This window comes from Betta splendens, chromosome 2, assembly GCF_900634795.4.
Source record: "Betta splendens chromosome 2, fBetSpl5.4, whole genome shotgun sequence".
Taxonomy (NCBI): domain Eukaryota; kingdom Metazoa; phylum Chordata; class Actinopteri; order Anabantiformes; family Osphronemidae; genus Betta; species Betta splendens.
In genome coordinates, this window is record NC_040882.2 from 21,680,977 (window position 1) to 21,701,201 (window position 20,225).

The following is a 20,225-nucleotide window of genomic DNA, read 5'->3' on the forward strand; positions in this document are numbered from 1 at the left end:
TTAATATGAGTCACTCGTTTTCCCCTACTTCAAAAAAATTACCTGCGTTTCATAAACATATGAATAAAACAATCTTTACGACATCGGGGAGCCATGGCGTAAAGCGAGTCTCTAATTTGTAGTTCTTAACCCGCGTGTCGCCTTCAAGATGGCGCTCCTAAAAACTACAAACCGCCGGTCAGTTTTTGTCCGCCACCATCACATTTCCCGCCGTGGGGAAAAGGAAGCGGCGCCACAGCAAAGTAACCGTCATACTTTAACGGTAAATATATGCTTTTGCTTATTCAACAAAGTCGTTCATCTGTTGACTAATGATAGCCTATACTCAGATAAACTTATTCTGAAGTTAATTAATCAGATTCAGTGTTGCCACTTTTTACCGGTCTAGCCATAATTTTGACAGCCCTCAGATCTGAGCATTTTTCAAGGTGGAACCGTTAGCACTAGCAGGTTTAGCAGCGTACACGCTTTATGAACTGCTTAATTACACTTCGGCGATGTAGTAATTACAGTGACTGCCTCGTGTTTAGAAAGTGACGGATGTTTACCGGCCACAGATCACTTACTAACGTTTAACAGTGTACAAACAGGAAAAAGGCGCAGAAAAGCAACACAACTCAGATTGTAACATGTGGTGTATTTTCTGATCTTTCTAGCTGCACATTCTGCCTCTTTCCACCATGCCCCGCATTGAGAATGACATCAAGCTGGACTTCAAAGATGTGCTGCTTCGTCCAAAGCGAAGCACGCTGAAGTCTCGGAGTGAGGTGGGTTTACAGCTGTGGACCCCCCACACGCCGACCTACATACAGATGTTTCCATGTGCTGAACTCTGATTAGTTTAGGACAAAACACGTGTTACATTTGGTAGAAGGGAACATGTGAGCACTGAGTCACAGTGAACCTGGTGGACTGAAGGTGGATGCTCTCATGCTTTTGCCACATATCCGCATTTATGAAACAGATATAGGAAATTATGTTGTATCATAAGGAGAAATTTGCAGCCATTAAGATAATTAGTGCACTAAAGAATTATGTAAATATCAAGTGTTTTTATGTGTTCCAGGTGGACCTGATGAGGAGCTTCAACTTTAGAAACTCTAAGGGCAGCTACAGAGGGATCCCCATCGTCGCTGCTAACATGGACACAGTGGGGACGTTTGAAATGGCCTTAGCTCTGCATCAGGTAGTCTATGAATAACATGGGATCAGTTCAAATAAAGCATCATTCCTTTTTGGGTATTAGCTTTGTTTTCATGGCAAATGAACAAAGCAGTGGAAACAAACAAGTCTTGTTGATTTTGATCAGTGATCAGAAAACTGTAATCCCTAATCAGCCGCATATATTACAGAGCAACGTTATATGGATACAGGCCAATAAAACAGGTGATCAAGACTCTATGCTGCAGGTTCAGAGACCTGTCAGCAGTTGCAACGTCTTTTATGTGTTTGTAATTAATAGTAAACCCAATCCCAATTTTTCCTTGTTTTAAGGAGTTTTAAGTCACAGGATAATACATTTTAAAAAACTATATGAATTATGTTTTTATTGATTCTATATTCAGCCATAATGGTTAGGTTTATGTGTGTATTTATGTCCTTATTACAATGCATCATTGGTAAATTAATGTCTTACTTATTGTCTTATTTTCTAGTTCTCTCTCTTCACTACAATTCACAAACATTACACTGTGGATGAGTGGGTGGAGTTTGCAGCCAAGCATCCTGAATGTCTGGAGGTACTGAAGGTGTTCTTATTATGTATTGGGTACAGGAAGTGTATTTACAGTGTAATTATGGCATTTACTGCAGCACATCTCTGCTTATGTCACAGAGCCTAGCAGTCAGCACAGGGACTGGTGAGGGGGACTTTGAGAAGATTTCAACCGTCTTGACAGCAGTGCCTCAGCTGCAGTACATCTGTGTAGATGTGGCCAATGGCTACTCTGAACACTTTGTCCACTTTGTCAAAGATGTCAGACAGAAGTTTCCCAATCACACTATAATGGTCAGTATATCTTTGTTTAACACCCTTAATCATCAAATAAATTGGAAAAAAAGTACTAATAAAACATTTTTTAAAAATATTGTTTTATTAGGCAGGAAACGTGGTGACAGGAGAAATGGTGGAGGAGCTGATCCTGGCCGGTGCGGACATCATCAAAGTAGGCATCGGACCAGGTGATTATGGCGAAACACTCAGAAAGCGATCACATTAGCTTTGAATTTTTTGAAACACCTACAGCTAAGTATGAATTATTGTGTCTTTCTCTACAGGCTCTGTGTGTACCACTCGCAAGAAGACAGGGGTGGGTTACCCCCAGCTCAGTGCTGTGATCGAATGTGCTGATGCAGCCCATGGCCTGGGAGGTCACATCATCTCCGTGAGTAATCCAGCGACATATTGAGAATCCTGTACTTTATGTTATTTAGCTCCACCAGCTGATCAGTGTGGTTGGTTAAATGTGTATTATACCCCTACAATAATACAACCATTATGTGATGTTTAGCTCCCGGCTACACAAGCAGCCATGATAGTCACACTGATGTCACATAGTGTTACGTGTTGCTGTCTTCTCCCCACCCACAGGATGGGGGGTGTACTTGTCCAGGAGATGTCTCAAAGGCATTTGGTGAGTATTATTAGCTTAGGAATGTCTCTCTTATTGAGAATCATTCTTACTGAATGAGACCATTGACCATTTGTTTGGCTCTTCATCGTGCTTCTCAGGTGCTGGAGCAGACTTTGTGATGCTGGGGGGTATGCTCGCTGGCCACTCAGAGAGTGGGGGCGAGGTCATTGAAAAGAATGGGAAGAAATACAAGCTGTTCTATGGAATGAGCTCTGACACGGCGATGAAGAAACATGCAGGAGGCGTGGCCGAGTACAGGTTAGAGTCACTAAACCTACTGAACATGTGAACAGCGTGTTCTGGTTTGATAATACCAATGGTTTCTTCTTCCAGGGCATCTGAAGGGAAGACGGTGGAGGTCCCTTACAAAGGCCCAGTGGACGAGACAATAAAGGACATACTGGGAGGGGTTCGCTCCACCTGCACCTATGTCGGTGCAGGCAAGCTGAAGGAGCTGAGCCGCAGGACCACCTTCATCAGAGTCACCCAGCAGCTCAACACAGTCTTCGGCAGTGGCAGCTGAAGACGCAGCTCAGCTACAGCATCTGTCTGCAAAACTGACTGACCAAGTAAACAGATGCGTTTATTCAAACCTAAATATGGTTCTTTGTTTCCTGTTGTTAATTGACAAAGTTTTAGTGAGTTCAAAATTCGAAAAGACTGAAATATGTTCATTTCACAGAGACCAGTGAGTGTTTTAGGGACCGGCTTCTCTACAGAAAAGATAGTAACTCTTCACCTCTTTCATGATTCCACTGTCACCTTTTTAGTCATTTTACTGCATTTACATATATGCATGCACATCGTTGGCTGTCTACATATATATATATATATATATATATATATATATATATACACACACAATATCATCAGTCTGCTCTGTACTGAAATCAGAACAGTGATACTAAATTATAGGTCTTAAATTATTTAGAAAAGCTAAACATGTGAGTAGCAGCTGTTACTCAAATGTAAGTTTTTGGGAAATTCAATGTATTTCATCACTTTAATGATTCTTTTTTGCACTTTAATGATTTGAGAATAATATTTTGTTTTAGTTGTGTTACAGAAATCTACAACGTCATATGAAATGTTGTTTCCAGCACTTGCTCCTGCATATATACCTAATTATAGCCATATTTGGACCAATGTCTTCGCCATCATTATTGTTTCACCTCAATTAGTGTCTGTAGTGACTCCATTTAAAGCAGTTTCATGATAAATGTTTCATTTTTTATCACCACATGTGTAATTTATGTTGTAGAAATAAAAAGGACCTTTTTCACTTCATATTTTATCCAGTCAATAAAAAAAATATTGTCACAAATGTTTTGCCTTTTACTATTGATGTGATGAGTTACAGTAAGTGGACAATACAGAACAAAGGCTTCTTCCATCAAGTGAAATGATAATGATGCCTAAAAGAAGATACTGAGCTTCCTGTGATCCATGACAGCTTCAGAACAATTACCGTAAATAGAAAAAAAACCCCATTAAAACAGAAACGTGGTTTGAAGTAGAAACAGTTACAAAAGCAAAGTTACTAAAATAGACGAAACAAAAAGATGCAACATTGTGTATTAGGAACAATCTGTTGAGTCTTACAGAAGTTCACAAACTAGTTCTGCGTTGACCCGGTTCATGGTACGGTTTTCCTCATATGTCAAATTAGCATAGTAAACAGTTCCACAGGGGCAACACCACTGGAGAATATATGAACTATTATAGACATTTTCTTTTCCCAGTTGGACAAATGGGACCAGGTCACTGTCGTTGAGCTTTATGTTAACTGTGAGTATTTCCTCCCTCTGGTACTGTCTGGTTCTTCTAAAGAAAGACAGCGAGGCAGCAACAGAGTTCCAGAAGACCTCCACCACCTCAGGTCGTGCCATAGGTTTCTTTAGGTTTCCACTCTTATGTGTGATTGTTTTAGAGGACTCTATGCGCTGTTTTTTGTGTTGACTGCTGATAGTCCTCCATTCAGTGGTTCATCATCAGTGGTTATCAGCCCATACCTATGGGCCAGTCGGTACTAACCCATCTACTGGCAGCGGTGAGTAAGTGCAGTAGGTCGCCGTCATTTATCCGTAGGGTAGATCACAGCTCGGGTGATTTAACCAGCAGAGTCAGTAGGGGCGCTGTTGAGCGGTTGTTGTTCAGACGGGAGGATCGAAGTTTTTGATTATGATTGTGTTAGGCAACCCTAACCTTAACCGCAATAACGTCCAAAGCTGCTGAACGTAGCAACTTAGCTAGCTGCTAGCTGTTAGCTAGTAGGTAGAGTAGGTCCCTACTGGGCTGATAAGTACTGATCATGGCCACTGAATGGCGTGATAACATCTGAAACGGTTGCGACGGAACCACGTTAGCAAAAGTTTACCACGCGTCTGTCGCAGACAATTAGTAATTAACTTGTATCAAATTTACATAAAATGAAGTCTGTATTTAGTTATTTAAAAGTTAGTTCATTTATGCCAATACTTTGGCAGAATCGGGGTATTACAGTCAATATTATTGACTCAATAATATCAAATGGTAAGATATTGTAGCGACCTGCGGTTCCGGGTCGCGGGGCATGATGGGTTATGGTGTTTTTTATTATTTAGAATTTGCTGTGTTTGTTTAGACATGTTTGATGAAGTATTATAAAAACACCACTGGCCTCTTTTCCTAAACTTTGCTTTGAATTGAACCTATTAGTAGATCTTCAATTCTTCATAGTTCTACTGCAGTAAGTTCATAAACAACTGCCACAAAAAACTTGATCTGATTTTACTGCATATTTGTCAAGTAATCCACTAGTCAAAAGTATCCTACACTCAACATAACTGAGCTTTTTTCACAGATTTAGATAAAACGTTATGGCAAAGTGAGTGAGAGCACTCCACTTGTCCCTAGTCATTTAGTCTTAATATACACATTGTGACTTATGTTTGGACACACAAACACACACTGTACTCACCAGCTAGGAGACAAAGGAAGAAGCACACCCTTACTGCGTCTTTTTAAAACTTCATGACCTAATTGGTGATGTCATAGGTGGGAATAAATGTGGGGAAGTTTAAATCCATCCTTTTAGCCTATGTCTTAAAGCAGCCAGTATGGTTGAGAAACTTGACAAAACATGTGTTTCAGTGTGTGAAATATTTATTGATAAAACTACCTTTTCAGAAGTTTTAGAGAGGGGGGATTGGAATTCCCATGGAGGAAATGGGTTGGTTTGGAGAGAGATTCACCCTATGGAAGTGAGGTATTTAAGTGAGGTTTGTGTTGGAGAAAGCAAACTAGGTGGAGTGTTGTGGAAATCTACTGCAGATCATCAGTGTGATGAACCATCTCAGAGTTTACTAGCATGACGGCATAAAGTGGATCAGACTAAGACCACTAAGACATATTGCATATCCTCTGACAGACTGGGGAGTCAGAGCCTGCTTACACATTAACAGGGGACATCCTCGCACTGTCTACAGTCTCCTGTTATTTACATGCAGACTCTCAGAATGAATAAACACAGCATCTCCCCACATGAATATCACAAGCCACTGACAGACGCAAATAAACATCTTTTCACTTCCTTACACCTTTGTGTCTCCTGGAGCCCTTAAGGTCCTTTTTTAAGCATATCACCCTAAAATCTGAATGGAAAAGTAGTAACTCTGATAATCAAATGCTTGATGGCTCCTCCAGGTATCTATTACAATACGTTCAAGAATCTAAATGACATGAAGCTTGAGAGGTTGTTAGATTTATATAAAAAGGTGTGGTGTGAAGATAGAGTGCCAGGAGAGTGGATAGAGGCAGTCGATATTCCGATAAGAAGACCTGGAAATAGCGTTGACTTCAAATGTGTGTACATTTATGAACAGAATGGTTAATGAAATGTTGGTGTACAAGCTGGAAAAAGAACATCTTTTAACTGAGTATCAGAGCGGCTTTAGAAAAAGGAGAAGCGCTGTAAACCCAATTATCCGTTTGGAGGATGACATTAGGAGGGTACAGGTAAATGTTTTAACGGCAGGCGAGTATCAGTCATACAAGCAAGGGTCAAGGCACAGGTAAACACAAGCTTAGGTACAGGCAAGTAATAGGCTGGCGACAGTCGAAAAACAGGCTCTGGTCACAAAAAACTACAGGCGAGGCTAAGGTACAACAGGGGCAAGGCTGGCAGTCAAACAGGTACAAGAACAGGGTCGTCACAGAACAAGAAGAACAATACAACGCTGGAAAGTGGTGAAAAGCAAAGCATGGAGGTGAGTACTGAAGTATAAGTAGCAACTTAAATGACTGATAGCAAACAGCTGGTGAAATCATGTGACTAGAGCACCTAGCAGGAACTAAACAGGAGTAAAACCAGAAATGGACAGAAAATAAAACAGGAAGTGGCTACAACAACAACTTAAGAGTCCGAATTCGTGACAAACATGGAAAAAACTTATGACATGTTATGGAATGTTAATCACACTGAATAGTATAAGAATTAGGGGTGAAATGTTTAAATGGAGAACAGGTTTTTAAAAGGCAGGAAAATTCAAGTGACGGTTTAAGGAAATGTTATGAGGCCCATGTTGTTTAATATTATGATTATTCGTGTGTTTAGAGGCTTAGATAAAGACTTGGGTAGATCTCTTTTTACCAATGATGATTCAATATGGAAAAGAGGAGGGAACAGAGAATACTGTTCAGAAAATGTATCTATCGGCCCAGAGACACAATGCATCTGGCTCTTGCCGGTCTGTTGCAGGATGCCGGCCTTTGGCTCTGCATTTAGAAAAGGGCTCTGCCAAAGGCCAGCCAGAGATACTCCTCCAAACGGCATAACGACAGCACTAAACTCTTGTATGGCCCATACAACTAACCACAAATATCAGTCTGCTGAAGTACTTGCTGTCTTTCATATAATCTACAGCACGACATTCACCCATTAAATATTAGTGCTGTATGCGTATGCGAGGAAAAACAATGGCGAACTGAGTAGTTTTCCTCCAGCCGATTGGCCACGCCCCCTCTCGTACTGTCCCCGCCCCTGTCAACATGGCCCCGCCCCCTATCAGCTAGGGCAGGTACAGAGAAAACCAGGAAGCACTAGTTGTAGTTTTTGAGCCCACGGCCACCATCTGCCAAGGCGTCCTAACAGATGGAGCAATCTCAGTGGCCCTTCATTCTTAAATATTACCCGACATCTTTTTGGTCAACGCCCATTGAAAATCTGTGAAGTTTTCCTTTCAGCTTGTCATTCTTCAGGTTCTCCTCCATCAATATTGTTTCAACTCACTCATTGTCTGTAGTGACTCCATTTAAAGCTGTCATTTTATTTTTTATCACAACATGATGTGAACATGTGTCGTTTATGTTGGCAAAATGAAAAGGCAGTTTTTAATAGACCTTTTTCACTTTACATTTGATCCAGTCAATTAAAAAATATTGTCAAAAATGTTTCTTGTGTCTTTTATCTTGCCTTTTATTATTAATCTGACGAGTAACAGTAAGTGAACGATACAGAACAAAGGCTTCTTCCCTCAAGTTTGTAATGCCTTAAAGAAGATACTGAGCTTCCTGTTACCAATGACATCTTTAGGACCGTTAAATGGAAAAAAGCTTCGTAACATAGAAAGTTAGTCTGAAGTAGGAACAGTTACAACAGTTACTAAAATAAACAAAACAAAAAGATGTTGCATTGTGTATTAGGACTAATAATACTAGTAGTTCTATACATACAGCAACATTATATATTTCTGCCCCTAAAAGAAAGGATTATTATGTGATACTAGAAACCAGCACCTTTTGTGAAAAATAAAATATAATTAGAAAAATTAGAAATAATTGAGTCCTATTGGGTCCTAAAGAAGTTCACAAACCAGTTCTGTGTTGCACCGGTTCCCAATGATTTTTCCACATGAACAATTCTTTTGAGAGTACATTCTTAAACCATATATATTCATATCTTCACGGTAAGTATTTCCACAGCTGCACCTCCATTGTTGCTGGGGACGATGTGAACTATCATTGACATTTTCTTTTCCAAGTCTGACAAATGGGACCAGGTCACTGTTGTTGAGCCTCATTTTAACTGTGAGTGTTTCCTCCCTCTGGAACTCCTCAGTTCTGTTGAAGAACGACAGGGAGGCAGCAACAGAATTCCAGAAGACCTCCACCACCTCAGGTCGTGCCACAGGCTTCTCTATGTTTCCACTCTGATGTGTGATTGTTTTAGAGGACTCTATGCGCTGTTTTTTTGTCTGAGCTGACCCAAATGTCTCTCCAGAACCATCTGCATACTCTGTTGTGAGGCACATGAGCTGCTTACCTTCACAGCACAGACCATACACAGGTCCATCCTTCAGGTTCCTTCCATTCTTTTTGTCACATAAACCAATGGTCCAGTCAGAGTCTATGGAGAGACTAACAAGCCATCTGCTGTAATCAGGATGTGACTGGGCACTGTGGATCAGAAGAGTGCCAGAACATTCTCCTATGGAGCTACAGTAGAAAACCTTCCTGCCGTCTTTGGACAGTAACATTCCTGGACCCAAGACCTGTGGGTCAAAGATCAGGTCTGAAGCGGTGGTAAAAATCTCCTGGTGGTTTTCAGGATCAACCAAAGTCAGCAAAGACCCCCAGAACTGTCCTGCCTGCTTCATCATGTCGTCACCTTTCTGTCTGATCTCCTCAACCAGTTTGTCTCGATCGCTGCCAGGCTCCAGCCCTTTTCTCAGATCCACAGCCTTGGCCTTTTCCAAATCTTGGTGCACCTGAGAAAACCTCTGCAGGAAGCTGAAGGTGTCCTTCACCTTCTGCACTGCTTGCATGCTGTTCTTGCTGGTTTTGATGGACGCCATACGAGCAGCCACTGAACTCTGGACGGTATTAAGAGAAATATCACGCAGGTTAGTCACAGCCTCAATGAGACGCACGCTAGAGAGATGTAGCTTCTCTCTTTCTTTCTCCTCCCACTTGTCCAGACTGATGTTTTCATCCTTGGTTTTCAGCAGTAAGGCCGCCTGCTCAGTGCTGAGCTTTTCCAGGAGCTCTTTGTGAGCTGTGGCGAAGGTCTTCATGTTGTGCAGTCGATGTTGGTCCTCGATGGCACAGGAAACACACACACAGGTCATGTCATCCAAGCAGTAGTACTCCAGCAGTTTGCCATGCTGGGGGCATTTAGTGCTCCCACACATTGCCATAGGTTCAGTCAGAGGATGGGTTTGTAGCAGCACAGGAGTGGTCAGGTGGGCCTGAAGGTGCTGGACGCACATGGAGATCTCACATTTCATGCAGGTCTTACGTGCTGGTTTCCTGTCCTCCCCTGTGCACATGTCGCAGAGAATAGCTGCAGGAGCCTCTTGTAGCTGATCAGACATGTCAGAATCAGGGAGCAGCTGATCTTGTTCCTGGTAAATTAAGTATAAGCGTTTCTGAATTAGACGTGTCCGTCTCTGTAGGGAGTCATGTGCTACAACAGTTTAATTTCCTTTTATAGGACTACTTCTCCCATGTTTGATTACTGCTGATAAAAGCCTCACCTCACTTTACTGTAGCTGTTACAAAAGTTAATAATTTACCACGAGCACAATTAGATACAGTTGGCAGTTTAAACACACACCCAGAAAAGAGTAATGCATACTGTAGCTTCTAGTGTAATATTTGAGACACTGAAACACATAGACCCAGTAAACTATTAAGGTATATAAAGTACTGTGTTTTTCAAACATATGATACTTTAAACTTGTATATAATAATTTTGAATCACTTTCTATAGATAAAGATGGGGGACCTCTGCTCTCCCCCCAGCTTGTTGAGTGAGAACCTCACAGACCTGTTGAAGAGTGTTTTCCCCACAACCTCAAACTGTCATATAATTACAAAAAAATGATACTAGTCAAGAGGAGTAGTTGCTTAAACCAAAACATTGTATTTTATGATGTTTACAATTTGTTGGACAAATTGTTACATGTTTGTATGAGGTTGCAAAGTTCAATTTATCTTTTGCTGTTATACTTGTTGACTTTTACTTGTTTATTTTTATTGATGATGACTTTATACATTGGTTCACATGTATGCACAATAGGTTATATGAATGTTTGTCATTGACAATTTTTTCAATTTAATGAGTTTTTATGTTTCACCAATAGAAAAGATATATAACAGTATTTTATTCATAATCATAAATAAAATGAAAAATGTATATGACGTTATTTAGAAAATATTGCACAAAACACACTTTATGTCAATTATTACACTCCTTTTCCTTTCCACCAAGCTACGTTATTACCGCTTTAGTTATTCAAGACGTTTTCTGATGTTTATGTTGCACATGAATTAATTTTTTTATGTTGCTCTTATGTTATGTTTATATTGATATTTAAAATATTTAGGGGGAAAAAGAACATACAACACATATGTTAAAAACATTAACGTGTCGAAAAACACAACTGTGTGATAGAACCACCCAACCAGATGATTAATCATAGGAGTAAACAGAGGACACATTAAACAATCATATCGATCCTTATCAGTTGAATAACATGGGATTTAGGCTGTGCTCTCTATGAATACATTTGTCTTGGCTCCTTTAGTTCCAGCTCTTTATGTACTCTGCCCTCTGTGGCTGCCAGAACTCAGCTCCTTCAATAACGCGCCGGATCAGGGTGGCAGAAGTGATAAGCAGGTGTCCGGCAGCGTGCAGGAGGGTGGAGGCCAAGCGCAGGGTTTCTCTGGAAAACAGAGCAGAGGTAGAGTATGACGCTGTTTTGATTTTTATAAATGGCAGTTAGAGTCACATTTGACTAAGGTCAAGCTAATTTCTTCTCTATAACAAAAGGTTTCACAATGCACTGATGCTTTACCTGAGGATTTTCTTGGGTCCGAGACACTGGAAGTCAGCGCTCACAGAGTACAGGCCTTGAAACGTGGCCTTCACACTCAGAGAACCAAACACATCCTTTGGGCTCAGCCTGTAGAGGTCAAAGGTGACGCGAGCAATGTCTCTCCCAGTCCTTGCTTTGTCTTTGGATTTGGGCAGAACTGCTCCCTGGAGGGTCAGAAACACATTCACACAATAAATGTCTGTGATGTGGGAGTAAGTGCTGTTGTGGCACAACATGCAGGACTAGAATGTTTACTAAACCACAAGACATCAATCTGTTAAAAATAAACCCGCCCATCTAGTGAAAAGCCTCTAGTCACACATACTGCTTGTGGTCTCCACCTCTGTCCAGCTTCCAGAGCCATGAGCGCAGTGTTATCAGGGAGGGTCATGAGAAACTCGTCCGAGTCCACCTCTGTACCGTCCTCCTCACAGACCAGAGACACCGTGGACAGAGACAGCAGCAAGACCTGGCAGACCTACAGATTCAAGTCAGCATCACATCAAAAGGATCATTTAGCGCCAATGTCAGGAACAAATGACATAAAAGAGTTTTGAAATAGTTGCCACATTTTAATGATTCACATTTTTCCTTTTGAAGTTTCATGTCCTCCTTTTTTATGTATCCTGTTTCACACTGGTGTGTTTTAGGTACTTCTTTGAAATATAAAAACCTCACCCTCTCCTTCAGCTCCTCCAGGGTCCCAGCTGTGACACCCTTCCTGGTCTCCCTGTTGTGACAGCTCACTCTGAACGGCCTCTGTGGTGGGGACCACACTCGCCTGGTTACTGTCCTAAGGACAGACATGACGAAAAGTAAATTAAATTAAGTGTTTTGATCAATTTGCACCTTGATTAATCTTCTGCCTTGCCTCACTGGGATTTTCACAGCATAACATCTCACTTATCACATCAGTTAAACCTTTCACCAGTCTGACAGATACTCCCTGACCTTTCATTTCTATTAAGATCCCTTGAAAAAGCATAGTTAGTTTTTTCTCATGCTTCAGTAGAACTCAGATATTTAAAATCTCACCTTGTATCCAGTGCTAAGTTAAATTGATGGACATGTCACAAACATGACATTTTGCTTATATGAACACAGGTAATGTATCAGATTACATGTGTGCTTACAATACTGTGCTAATTCAAGCAAACACATACAAAACCACTTAACACAATAATATTCTTTTCACTCACTTGATAAATGAAGATGTGGAATCCATTGCGTGTCGTTGTCTGTCCTCAGCTGTATGATATGTTGTGTGTTCTGGTGAGACAACAGTAATAAGGGAATAGTCAGAAGTGCCTGTGTTTGACACAACAGCTGGACTTTGTTCCAAACCTGGTGATAACTCAGATACAGAACATCACAAGCTAAAGTTCACCAGGCCTTTGTGTGTGTCATTAAAAAACATCATATCTCTGCCTGACAACCCCATTATTAAGCCAACTGATACTGTATTTAGGTAAATGATATTATAATATGTAAGACTTAAACTGATGTTATAGTATTTTTACACATGAAATGTAAATAACCAGGATCCACGTTTTTGTGGCTAACAATTATAGGGAAAACGTTATTTTACCAGCTACTAATGACTTTCTACAAAACTACGAATATCTGCATTAGTGACTGTTTCTAAAAACCTTGTTAGTCATGCGGTTACATGTTAATACCAATATAGCTGTAATGGCATATTTTTATCTTGTTACCTTGAAAATTAGAGAATAAATAAAGATTTTATTTTTTAGTTACTCCGTTTATAATAAAAGCGTGTAGTAAAAACGAAGAGGTAAATGGTAATACTCAAGTAAAATAGAAATATTTTCAAAAGTTTTTTTTCTTTAATGTGCTGTATTTTTAACATTATAGCTCGAACCAGCACTTCTAAAACTCTTTAAAACTCCCGTTGTTCAATTAGAAAAACATTGGTATTATTTACAAACATTTCACCAACGCACTGCTTTTTATTTGCTTTCGCTTGTTTTTAATGTTTATTGTAAACTTATAGCTGTACTGAATAAACAGCGACGCCAATCAAGGAAACGGATGTAAACAGTCAGCAAGTGGCGGGTGCCGTCTTTACGTCATATCCCGGAAAGACAACAGAGTGCGCTCGTTTATCAGACCGGCGAGCGTATGTGGGCGGAGTCACTTGTTGCTAGCTTGCGTCTTGCCGCGAGGCACCGCCAATGCGGCACATCGCAAGTGAAATTGGAGCACCTTGTATTTTTCCCGTGAAGGCGGGAGGATGAGAAGAAGCGGGTTTAGAGAAAATAGTTCCAGTGTTGTCAAATACGCGTAAACATCATCTTTGATTGTAGTTTTGAAGATAGTCAAGTATTGGTAGCTGGTAAACATGATCTCTGGAGTGTTGAATAAATACCTTTTACCCATTTCATCTGTTTAAACTCTTCTAACGTCTGTGAAGCGTTCCTCGTCGACGTTGAGTTCTGCTAAGCTACATTTGCCCGGTTTGTTCGTCTGTGCTCTGTCGGGATGACCACAAGCAAACCCAACGAGCACGGTAAGTGATCGCTAACTGGCTAGCGGCTACACTTAGCTAAAGGATGCATTGCTCAGTCAAGCGCGTCCGCTTATTTGTGTTTGTGCCTGTTGTCTCGCTCACAGACGTCAGCCTCCCCTTCGCCGCCCTCCAGCTCCTCGCGCCCCCGGTGCGTCTGGTGTCGGCAGCCGTTTGGAAGGTGATGAAGCAGAGGGACGTGCTGCAGTACGGGGTGCTGGAGGAGTTCGTAACCTCCGCCTGCGAGGCGGTCCCCGGGCTGCTCACCATCAGACACCAGGGCAAGCTGGCTCTGGGGCTGCGAGCGCGGGTGAGTCTACTCACTGGAACGTGTCGCGCCCTCAGTGGCACCGTCTACCACCAGGTTCTCTGTCTTTAATGTTGCAGTCTTGAATTATCCTCATGCGAACACACACACTTGTCTGCAGTTAATCTTGGAGCTGTGCTACAACCAGCCTGACGTCAAGCTGGTGGAGCCTCACCTGAGGAGGATTCGGACCTCTGACCCGTCCTCCTCTGCTCCTACTGCGGTAAATAATCTTATAACAAGCAACTGGCCATTTTGTCACTTTACACAGCTTCTAGATAGTCTGGGAGTGAAACCAACATACTGTGATTGCCCACAGGAACATTGCTACGTCACTCAGTCTGTATTATCAGCATTGGTAAAGTGCAGTGTGTGTGTGTAGTATATTATGAGTAATGAGGCAAATGTTACTTATATCACCTAAAGGTTTCTTTTAATAAAACCGAATAGAATTTGTGATGAGTTGAATGGAGCCTGACATTTCAAGTTGATTGTGTGTAAAAATTGAATTTGCTTTTTTTGTCTGCTAGATGAAAGATGCTAAAGTGATAAAAGCAGCAAAGAAATTTGACTTGTTGGTGCACACACTGCTCTCAAACCCGTCCAAGAGAGAGCAGTTCTTCAAGGTGAGTCCGTCTTCTCCAAAGGCACAAAGCAGCACTGACTTCAAGCTGTTTAGGAGATAGACTGTATTCAGAAACACTGTTGTAATTCTGTTTTATAGGAGGAGTTTCCTTTGGAATATGGTCCAGTGTTCGACCAGGAATTAGAGAAACTACTGTGGGAATTTTTGATCCGTCTTGACCAACTGCTGCCTGTTCCCAACCTAGCTCAGGTAGTGAGTCCATCAGAACAGTATCCACTGCTTCCTTAACTGTTAAATAAAGGTTGTCTTGAAGGAAAGCACGTATAAATATTAATTTGCCTGCAGACCGTGTCGTGGCTCAGTGGCGCTCCACCTGTCCTGGAGCAGTGTGCCCGTGCAGCCACCCAACCTCAGCTTCTGAAAACCGTGCTTCAGCATCAAAGCTGTCTAGGTCACCTGGAGCCGGCAGGTAGAATCAGATGGCTTAACAATGGGACCTCTCCTGTAAATTCTTAGTATTTTAACTAACTTTCATTTTAAATCTTTTACAGCATCTCTTCCACAAAACATGGGAGACTCTATTCTGGATTCACTTTCTCTGCCCCTGTCTGGAAGAGTAGCTTCAGATGAATCAACACAAATTAGAAAGTGTGCTGTGGACAAGTGCACAGATGGTGCACAGACAACAGGCAACTTGCGATTCATTACGCCTGTTATTGGATTAATAGCAAATGAAGATGTGCCATGTATGATTTCTGCCAGTAAAAAGACAGTCACTCCAATCAATGCAACAAACGTGTTCATAGACCCAAAGGAGAACTTGCAAATACCCATAGATGATGGGAAGAAAGGAGAAAAACACATGCAGAAGAAGACCAATTCCTCCAGAAGAAGTCTTAAAAGGAAACTCTACCATCCTGTTCAAAGTCAAACTGATTCTGACTCTGATGAGGAGTATGAATCTTTAGGAATGGCCAAATCTGCTCAAAAGAGCTTTACTAGAGTGAGGCAGACCACAGGTGATCTAAGAACTGACAGCACTGAAGTAAAAGAAACACAAACTGGAAAGAATGAGGCGTGTAACACGTCAGTGCTGGTGACCTGTATGAGCAAACTGGGTCTGAAAACGCTCCACCTGCCAGAAGAGCCATCCCTCCGCTCCGTGTATCTGTCCTGTCTGCACAGCCAACCCAGAGTCATTGTTAGAAAACTGCCAGTGGCTCACCAGCCTGGTAGAAAGCAGCAGGGTGGGAGGAGGCAGTCGTCAGTCAAACCTGCAGCTCGTAAACCATTCAACAAGCGTCAAAACCGTGACTCAGATTTGCCTGACTGGGATAATAAAGAGTAAGAGGCTTGCTGCACAAATGTCCCTTTAATTGTGGAAAATACTGACAAAGTATGAATGGGTGTGCATTGTAGAACGTATCATGTCAAAGAGTAAAACACGTTCTGATCCACTGGTGTTTTTAAAAAATGCTTTTACAGTTTGTAGGTTCTAAATGGAGCCATAATGTGACACAGCAAGAGGAGAGTGGCTCATACAACACGTACTGCTGTAAAAGCCAAGAGTTCAGTTAGTTTTAACACGTTAATGCAGCGTTGTGCTTTAAACAGTTCCAATAAAATAAGTGAGTTAGTTCAATGTTTCCAGTTTGATCTTTGCCTTTCTGTGAGATAGAAGTAGAGATTTAATCACCAATGGAATTTGGAAACCACAGGTCACGAGCTGAGTCATTTATTCAGGTGCATCTCAGTGTTTCCAGTTTGCCTTTCATTTCCAACCTTAAATATAAATTACGGTCGTCCTTTCCTTTACCTCCTACCTCTCCATCTCTCCCCTCTCACTGCTTATATTAGTGCATATTTGATATTGTTCATTGAAGATAATGTTGACTATAATTGTCTTTTCTTTTTGATGTTTTAATCTAGATTCTTGCCTTTCTTCCTGCTTTACAGAAACCACCCTGCGTTAGCTGGAGTAAGCAGCTCTCCCTCCCATCATTTGAATAACACAGGTGATTTAACAAAAACCATGAAAATGACAAACCATTCAGACTGTAGATTAACTGTTTTCGTTCATGTTTAGACGAACAGGAGCTTCCAGGTGACAATGAAGACTATGTAGCTGATTCTGAAGATGAGGTGACCAAGAACTTGAAAGGCAGGGTATGTATGTAAAACACAGGGTCCCCCGAGCAGTAAAATATTTAGAATGCATCAGTTTCAAAGCATTGCACCTGTAAGGTAGCATGATAGTCTTTAAATAACCAACAGTCATTCATCTGCATTAGATAAAAATCAGTTTATTGTCTCAATGATATACAGATATGTACAGCACAGGGTGTTTGTGCCCTGTAGAGGAAGGGTTACACAGTGACCAGTGAAGCGTTCATGCAGACTCTGTCTCCCTCAGCTGTTTATGAAGCGCTACTACAGGACCAGACATGGCACGTATATTCCCACACTCAGGGAATTCTGGAAACCTGCAAAAATGCAGCGCAGCAGTAAACGCAGATGATGTTTCTACCTCCATGACTGGTCAACGCTAGATGACCTCAATTAGGCTACGCTGAAATGCTGAGGACTATTCTGGTTGTTGTTCCGATTTATAATGTCATTGTTATATGGAATTGATTTTAACTTATCACAAAAGCCATCAAATGTCACTGACTGATTATGAGGACAGTCATATTTAAAGACCAAATAATGTGTGTCTGATGTGTATGTTACAAATAAGCTATATGTAATATTAATAAAGCGCTTTACTTTGCAGTACAAAAAAAGTGTCTAGTGTTTACTGTAATTCACCTTTGATCTATTTCTGGCATCCAACTAATACATTATGTCCGCTAGATGTTTTCATTAACATCCAACTAGTTTGTTTGTGCCTCATTTCTATATTTAACCTTTCATTATCTAGTGCTTGTGAAAATGATTGAATGGGAACCTTTATTTAGGTAGTATGACGTTTATCAAAACAACTACATGAAAGGAACTACCTGGAAATTATTAGAGTTGTTGCTCCCATTCTAGGACAAGGAGCTTGTTTCTGGTTCAAATTCTTTTCACAGAACATGTACTTAATGATTTGTTGTTATTGTACCACAACTTCTTGATATTATAAACATCAAGAAACAAACACAATTAAGCCAAGGTTTTGTTGTGTCTAGAGGTTCACAGTCGACTGCTCATCCCTCCAGTAACTGTGATGGTCTCTCCAGTGATGTAGGAAGCCTCCTCAGAGCACAAGAAGGCAATCACCCCACCGATTTCCTTGGGCTCTCCGATTCTGAGAAAACCAACATTAGTTTTTATATAACTTATGAATTACTCATAGCACTTGTAACAACCAGTCCTGTGAATGTGTACTGTACCTTTTAATACTCAGTTGCTTTTTGAACTCATCCATGATGGCCTCATTTTGCCATAACTGGTACAGAAACAACAATCATTAGGTCAAAGGTCACAGACAGAACCAAAAAACGCATTCACATACAGAAAAGCAGAGCTCGTCTCCTCACCGCAGCGCTTAAGCGGGTCTTGATAATACCAGGGGCCACGCAGTTGACTCTTATGTTGCTGTGAGCGAGCTCAGGAGCCAGTGCCCGCGTCAGACCCAGCAGAGCTGTTTTACTCACGCTGTACGGACCTAAAGCCTGCAGAGATGTGAAGACGCTGCTTTCATAACCATACACTTGTCTGTTAAAAGAATCTGCTTTATTTATTGCTAGAGGAAAATGTTTGGCCGACGCTCTCACTGACATGCATCGGTTGGTATCCAGCAACCGATGAGACAAATACCACATTTCCTCCTCTGCAAATGACAATAAATACATAGTGTTTTCAGTTTTGTGTTCTTTACAGCTGATTTGTGAATATAAATTAGCTCAATTTTTCCAAAATCGTAAAACCCATTAGACTGTCACTCACCCCCTCTTTTCCATATGAGGCACCACCAGCTTGGTCAGGAGAAAAGCTGATTTCACATTTACAGAAAGGATCTAGGAACAAATATAGATGATGCTATGGAAATATTATATATATTTCTCTATTAATGAAAACACATGAAAAAAATATATACAAGCTCATTTAGGTAAAGTACCTTGTCCCAGACATCCTCAGTGGAGTCCATGATGTTTCCAAAAAAAGGATTGACTGCTGCATTGGATACAAGGATGTCGATGGCCCCACACTTATCTAAGGTCTGTTTAACACATCATCATACACAACATATAGCTGACAGTCTTATAGTTACTAGTAGAAAAGAAATCAAAATAAACCTAACTAATGTCTCAACATGCTGAATAACCTCTTCAATAATAAAACCCCAATAAGCCTTGGGTAAATCCTTAGACATTTCTATTTTTATTCCCTGCTGTTAGGACTCACCATTTTAACCAGTTTTTCTCTGTCCTCTCCAATGCCAACATTACAGGTAGTCCCAGTCACCTGGACGCTCCGGCTCTGCAGCAGCGCCACAGCCTTGTCCACATTGGCCTGGCGCCGGCTGCTGATCACCACATGTGCTCCTCTCTTGCCCAGAGCCTCAGCTGTAGCTAGACCAATCCTAAGTCACACATGTGACAACTGTTATTATCAATAACACGATCCATGCTGTTTTATATAATATGCAACTTGTTTGCAATCCCGTCAAACACAATCCTTGGCAGTGGAACCTTCCTGGCCATTGTAGGAGTGAATCTGGGTCAGAACACCCAACACACTTATTTCTTACCCATCCGTAGAGGCTGTGACTATGGCCACCTTCCCAGCAAGACTGCTTTGAGACATGCTTCTTTGTCCAGCAACAGGATTAGTTTTGAGTAGGCGCCTGAAAACACTTCTTAACATGACCTGTGCACAGAGAAATGACAAAGATCTGTTTAATATAAACGTTATGAAACTAGGGCAGAGGTCACCAGAACTTTGAACGCTGGAAGAGCCAGGTCTGAATAATGTAGGTTATAGGTGTTTACCGCAATAATCTAAACTACTAAAACAACCTTTGACCCATGACAATCTAGCAGTGATCGATATTTACAAAATTTAAGTCACACAGAACAATTAACATTTATTTAATAGCACGTACACCTTAAGTATACGAGGAAAAACTAATGTTGGTAACCAAAAGAATGAGACGCATTAACTCACCGTGACGTTCATGCAAAATTAAACATGAAATTACACAGACATGCAGGACTGAGGTTCACGGATAGTATTAGTTTTTACTAAGGACTAGTGTGTTGCTACTGTGAGTTTATTCCGGGGTTAAAGTTCAAGTGTCAAAATAAAAGCCTTCATCCAGTCAACAGAA

The 20,225-nt window shown here is 41.1% G+C and overlaps 5 protein-coding genes across 5 annotated transcripts; 2 read left to right on the top strand and 3 right to left on the bottom strand.

The window, feature by feature from the left end:
• Positions 1-113: 113 nt before the first annotated feature.
• gmpr2 (guanosine monophosphate reductase 2) lies at positions 114-3,957 on the top strand. Its single transcript, XM_029170352.3, has 10 exons — positions 114-262; positions 657-767; positions 1,067-1,186; positions 1,656-1,739; positions 1,835-2,008; positions 2,100-2,181; positions 2,278-2,384; positions 2,591-2,633; positions 2,732-2,891; positions 2,967-3,957. The coding sequence occupies exons 1-10, from the start codon at positions 149-151 to the stop codon at positions 3,154-3,156; spliced, it is 1,185 nt and encodes a 394-aa protein (XP_029026185.2). The 5' UTR covers positions 114-148; the 3' UTR covers positions 3,157-3,957.
• A 4,510-nt stretch (positions 3,958-8,467) lies between these two features.
• Positions 8,468-10,304, bottom strand: si:dkey-183c6.9 (tripartite motif-containing protein 16). Its single transcript, XM_029170339.3, has one exon. It carries the CDS (start codon positions 9,983-9,985, stop codon positions 8,468-8,470), a length of 1,518 nt encoding a protein of 505 aa, XP_029026172.1. The 5' UTR covers positions 9,986-10,304.
• Positions 10,305-10,505: 201 nt separating this feature from the next.
• cideb (cell death inducing DFFA like effector b) lies at positions 10,506-12,846 on the bottom strand. Its single transcript, XM_029170379.3, has 5 exons — positions 12,691-12,846; positions 12,170-12,284; positions 11,817-11,969; positions 11,471-11,655; positions 10,506-11,338 (listed from the first exon to the last, which is right to left on the bottom strand). Exons 1-5 carry the CDS (start codon positions 12,714-12,716, stop codon positions 11,197-11,199), a joined length of 621 nt encoding a protein of 206 aa, XP_029026212.1. The 5' UTR covers positions 12,717-12,846; the 3' UTR covers positions 10,506-11,196.
• An 813-nt stretch (positions 12,847-13,659) lies between these two features.
• On the top strand, positions 13,660-17,464 carry tinf2 (TERF1 (TRF1)-interacting nuclear factor 2). The gene is made up of 10 exons (XM_029170311.3): positions 13,660-14,021; positions 14,126-14,328; positions 14,447-14,548; positions 14,856-14,951; positions 15,050-15,160; positions 15,257-15,380; positions 15,463-16,255; positions 16,868-16,926; positions 16,998-17,077; positions 17,325-17,464. The coding sequence occupies exons 1-10, from the start codon at positions 13,994-13,996 to the stop codon at positions 17,427-17,429; spliced, it is 1,701 nt and encodes a 566-aa protein (XP_029026144.1). The 5' UTR covers positions 13,660-13,993; the 3' UTR covers positions 17,430-17,464.
• On the bottom strand, positions 17,195-20,190 carry dhrs4 (dehydrogenase/reductase (SDR family) member 4). Its single transcript, XM_029170366.2, has 9 exons — positions 20,063-20,190; positions 19,647-19,765; positions 19,301-19,478; positions 19,014-19,115; positions 18,842-18,912; positions 18,674-18,725; positions 18,433-18,567; positions 18,286-18,341; positions 17,195-18,200 (listed from the first exon to the last, which is right to left on the bottom strand). The coding sequence occupies exons 1-9, from the start codon at positions 20,072-20,074 to the stop codon at positions 18,086-18,088; spliced, it is 840 nt and encodes a 279-aa protein (XP_029026199.1). The 5' UTR covers positions 20,075-20,190; the 3' UTR covers positions 17,195-18,085.
• Between the last annotated feature and the right edge of the window lie 35 nt (positions 20,191-20,225).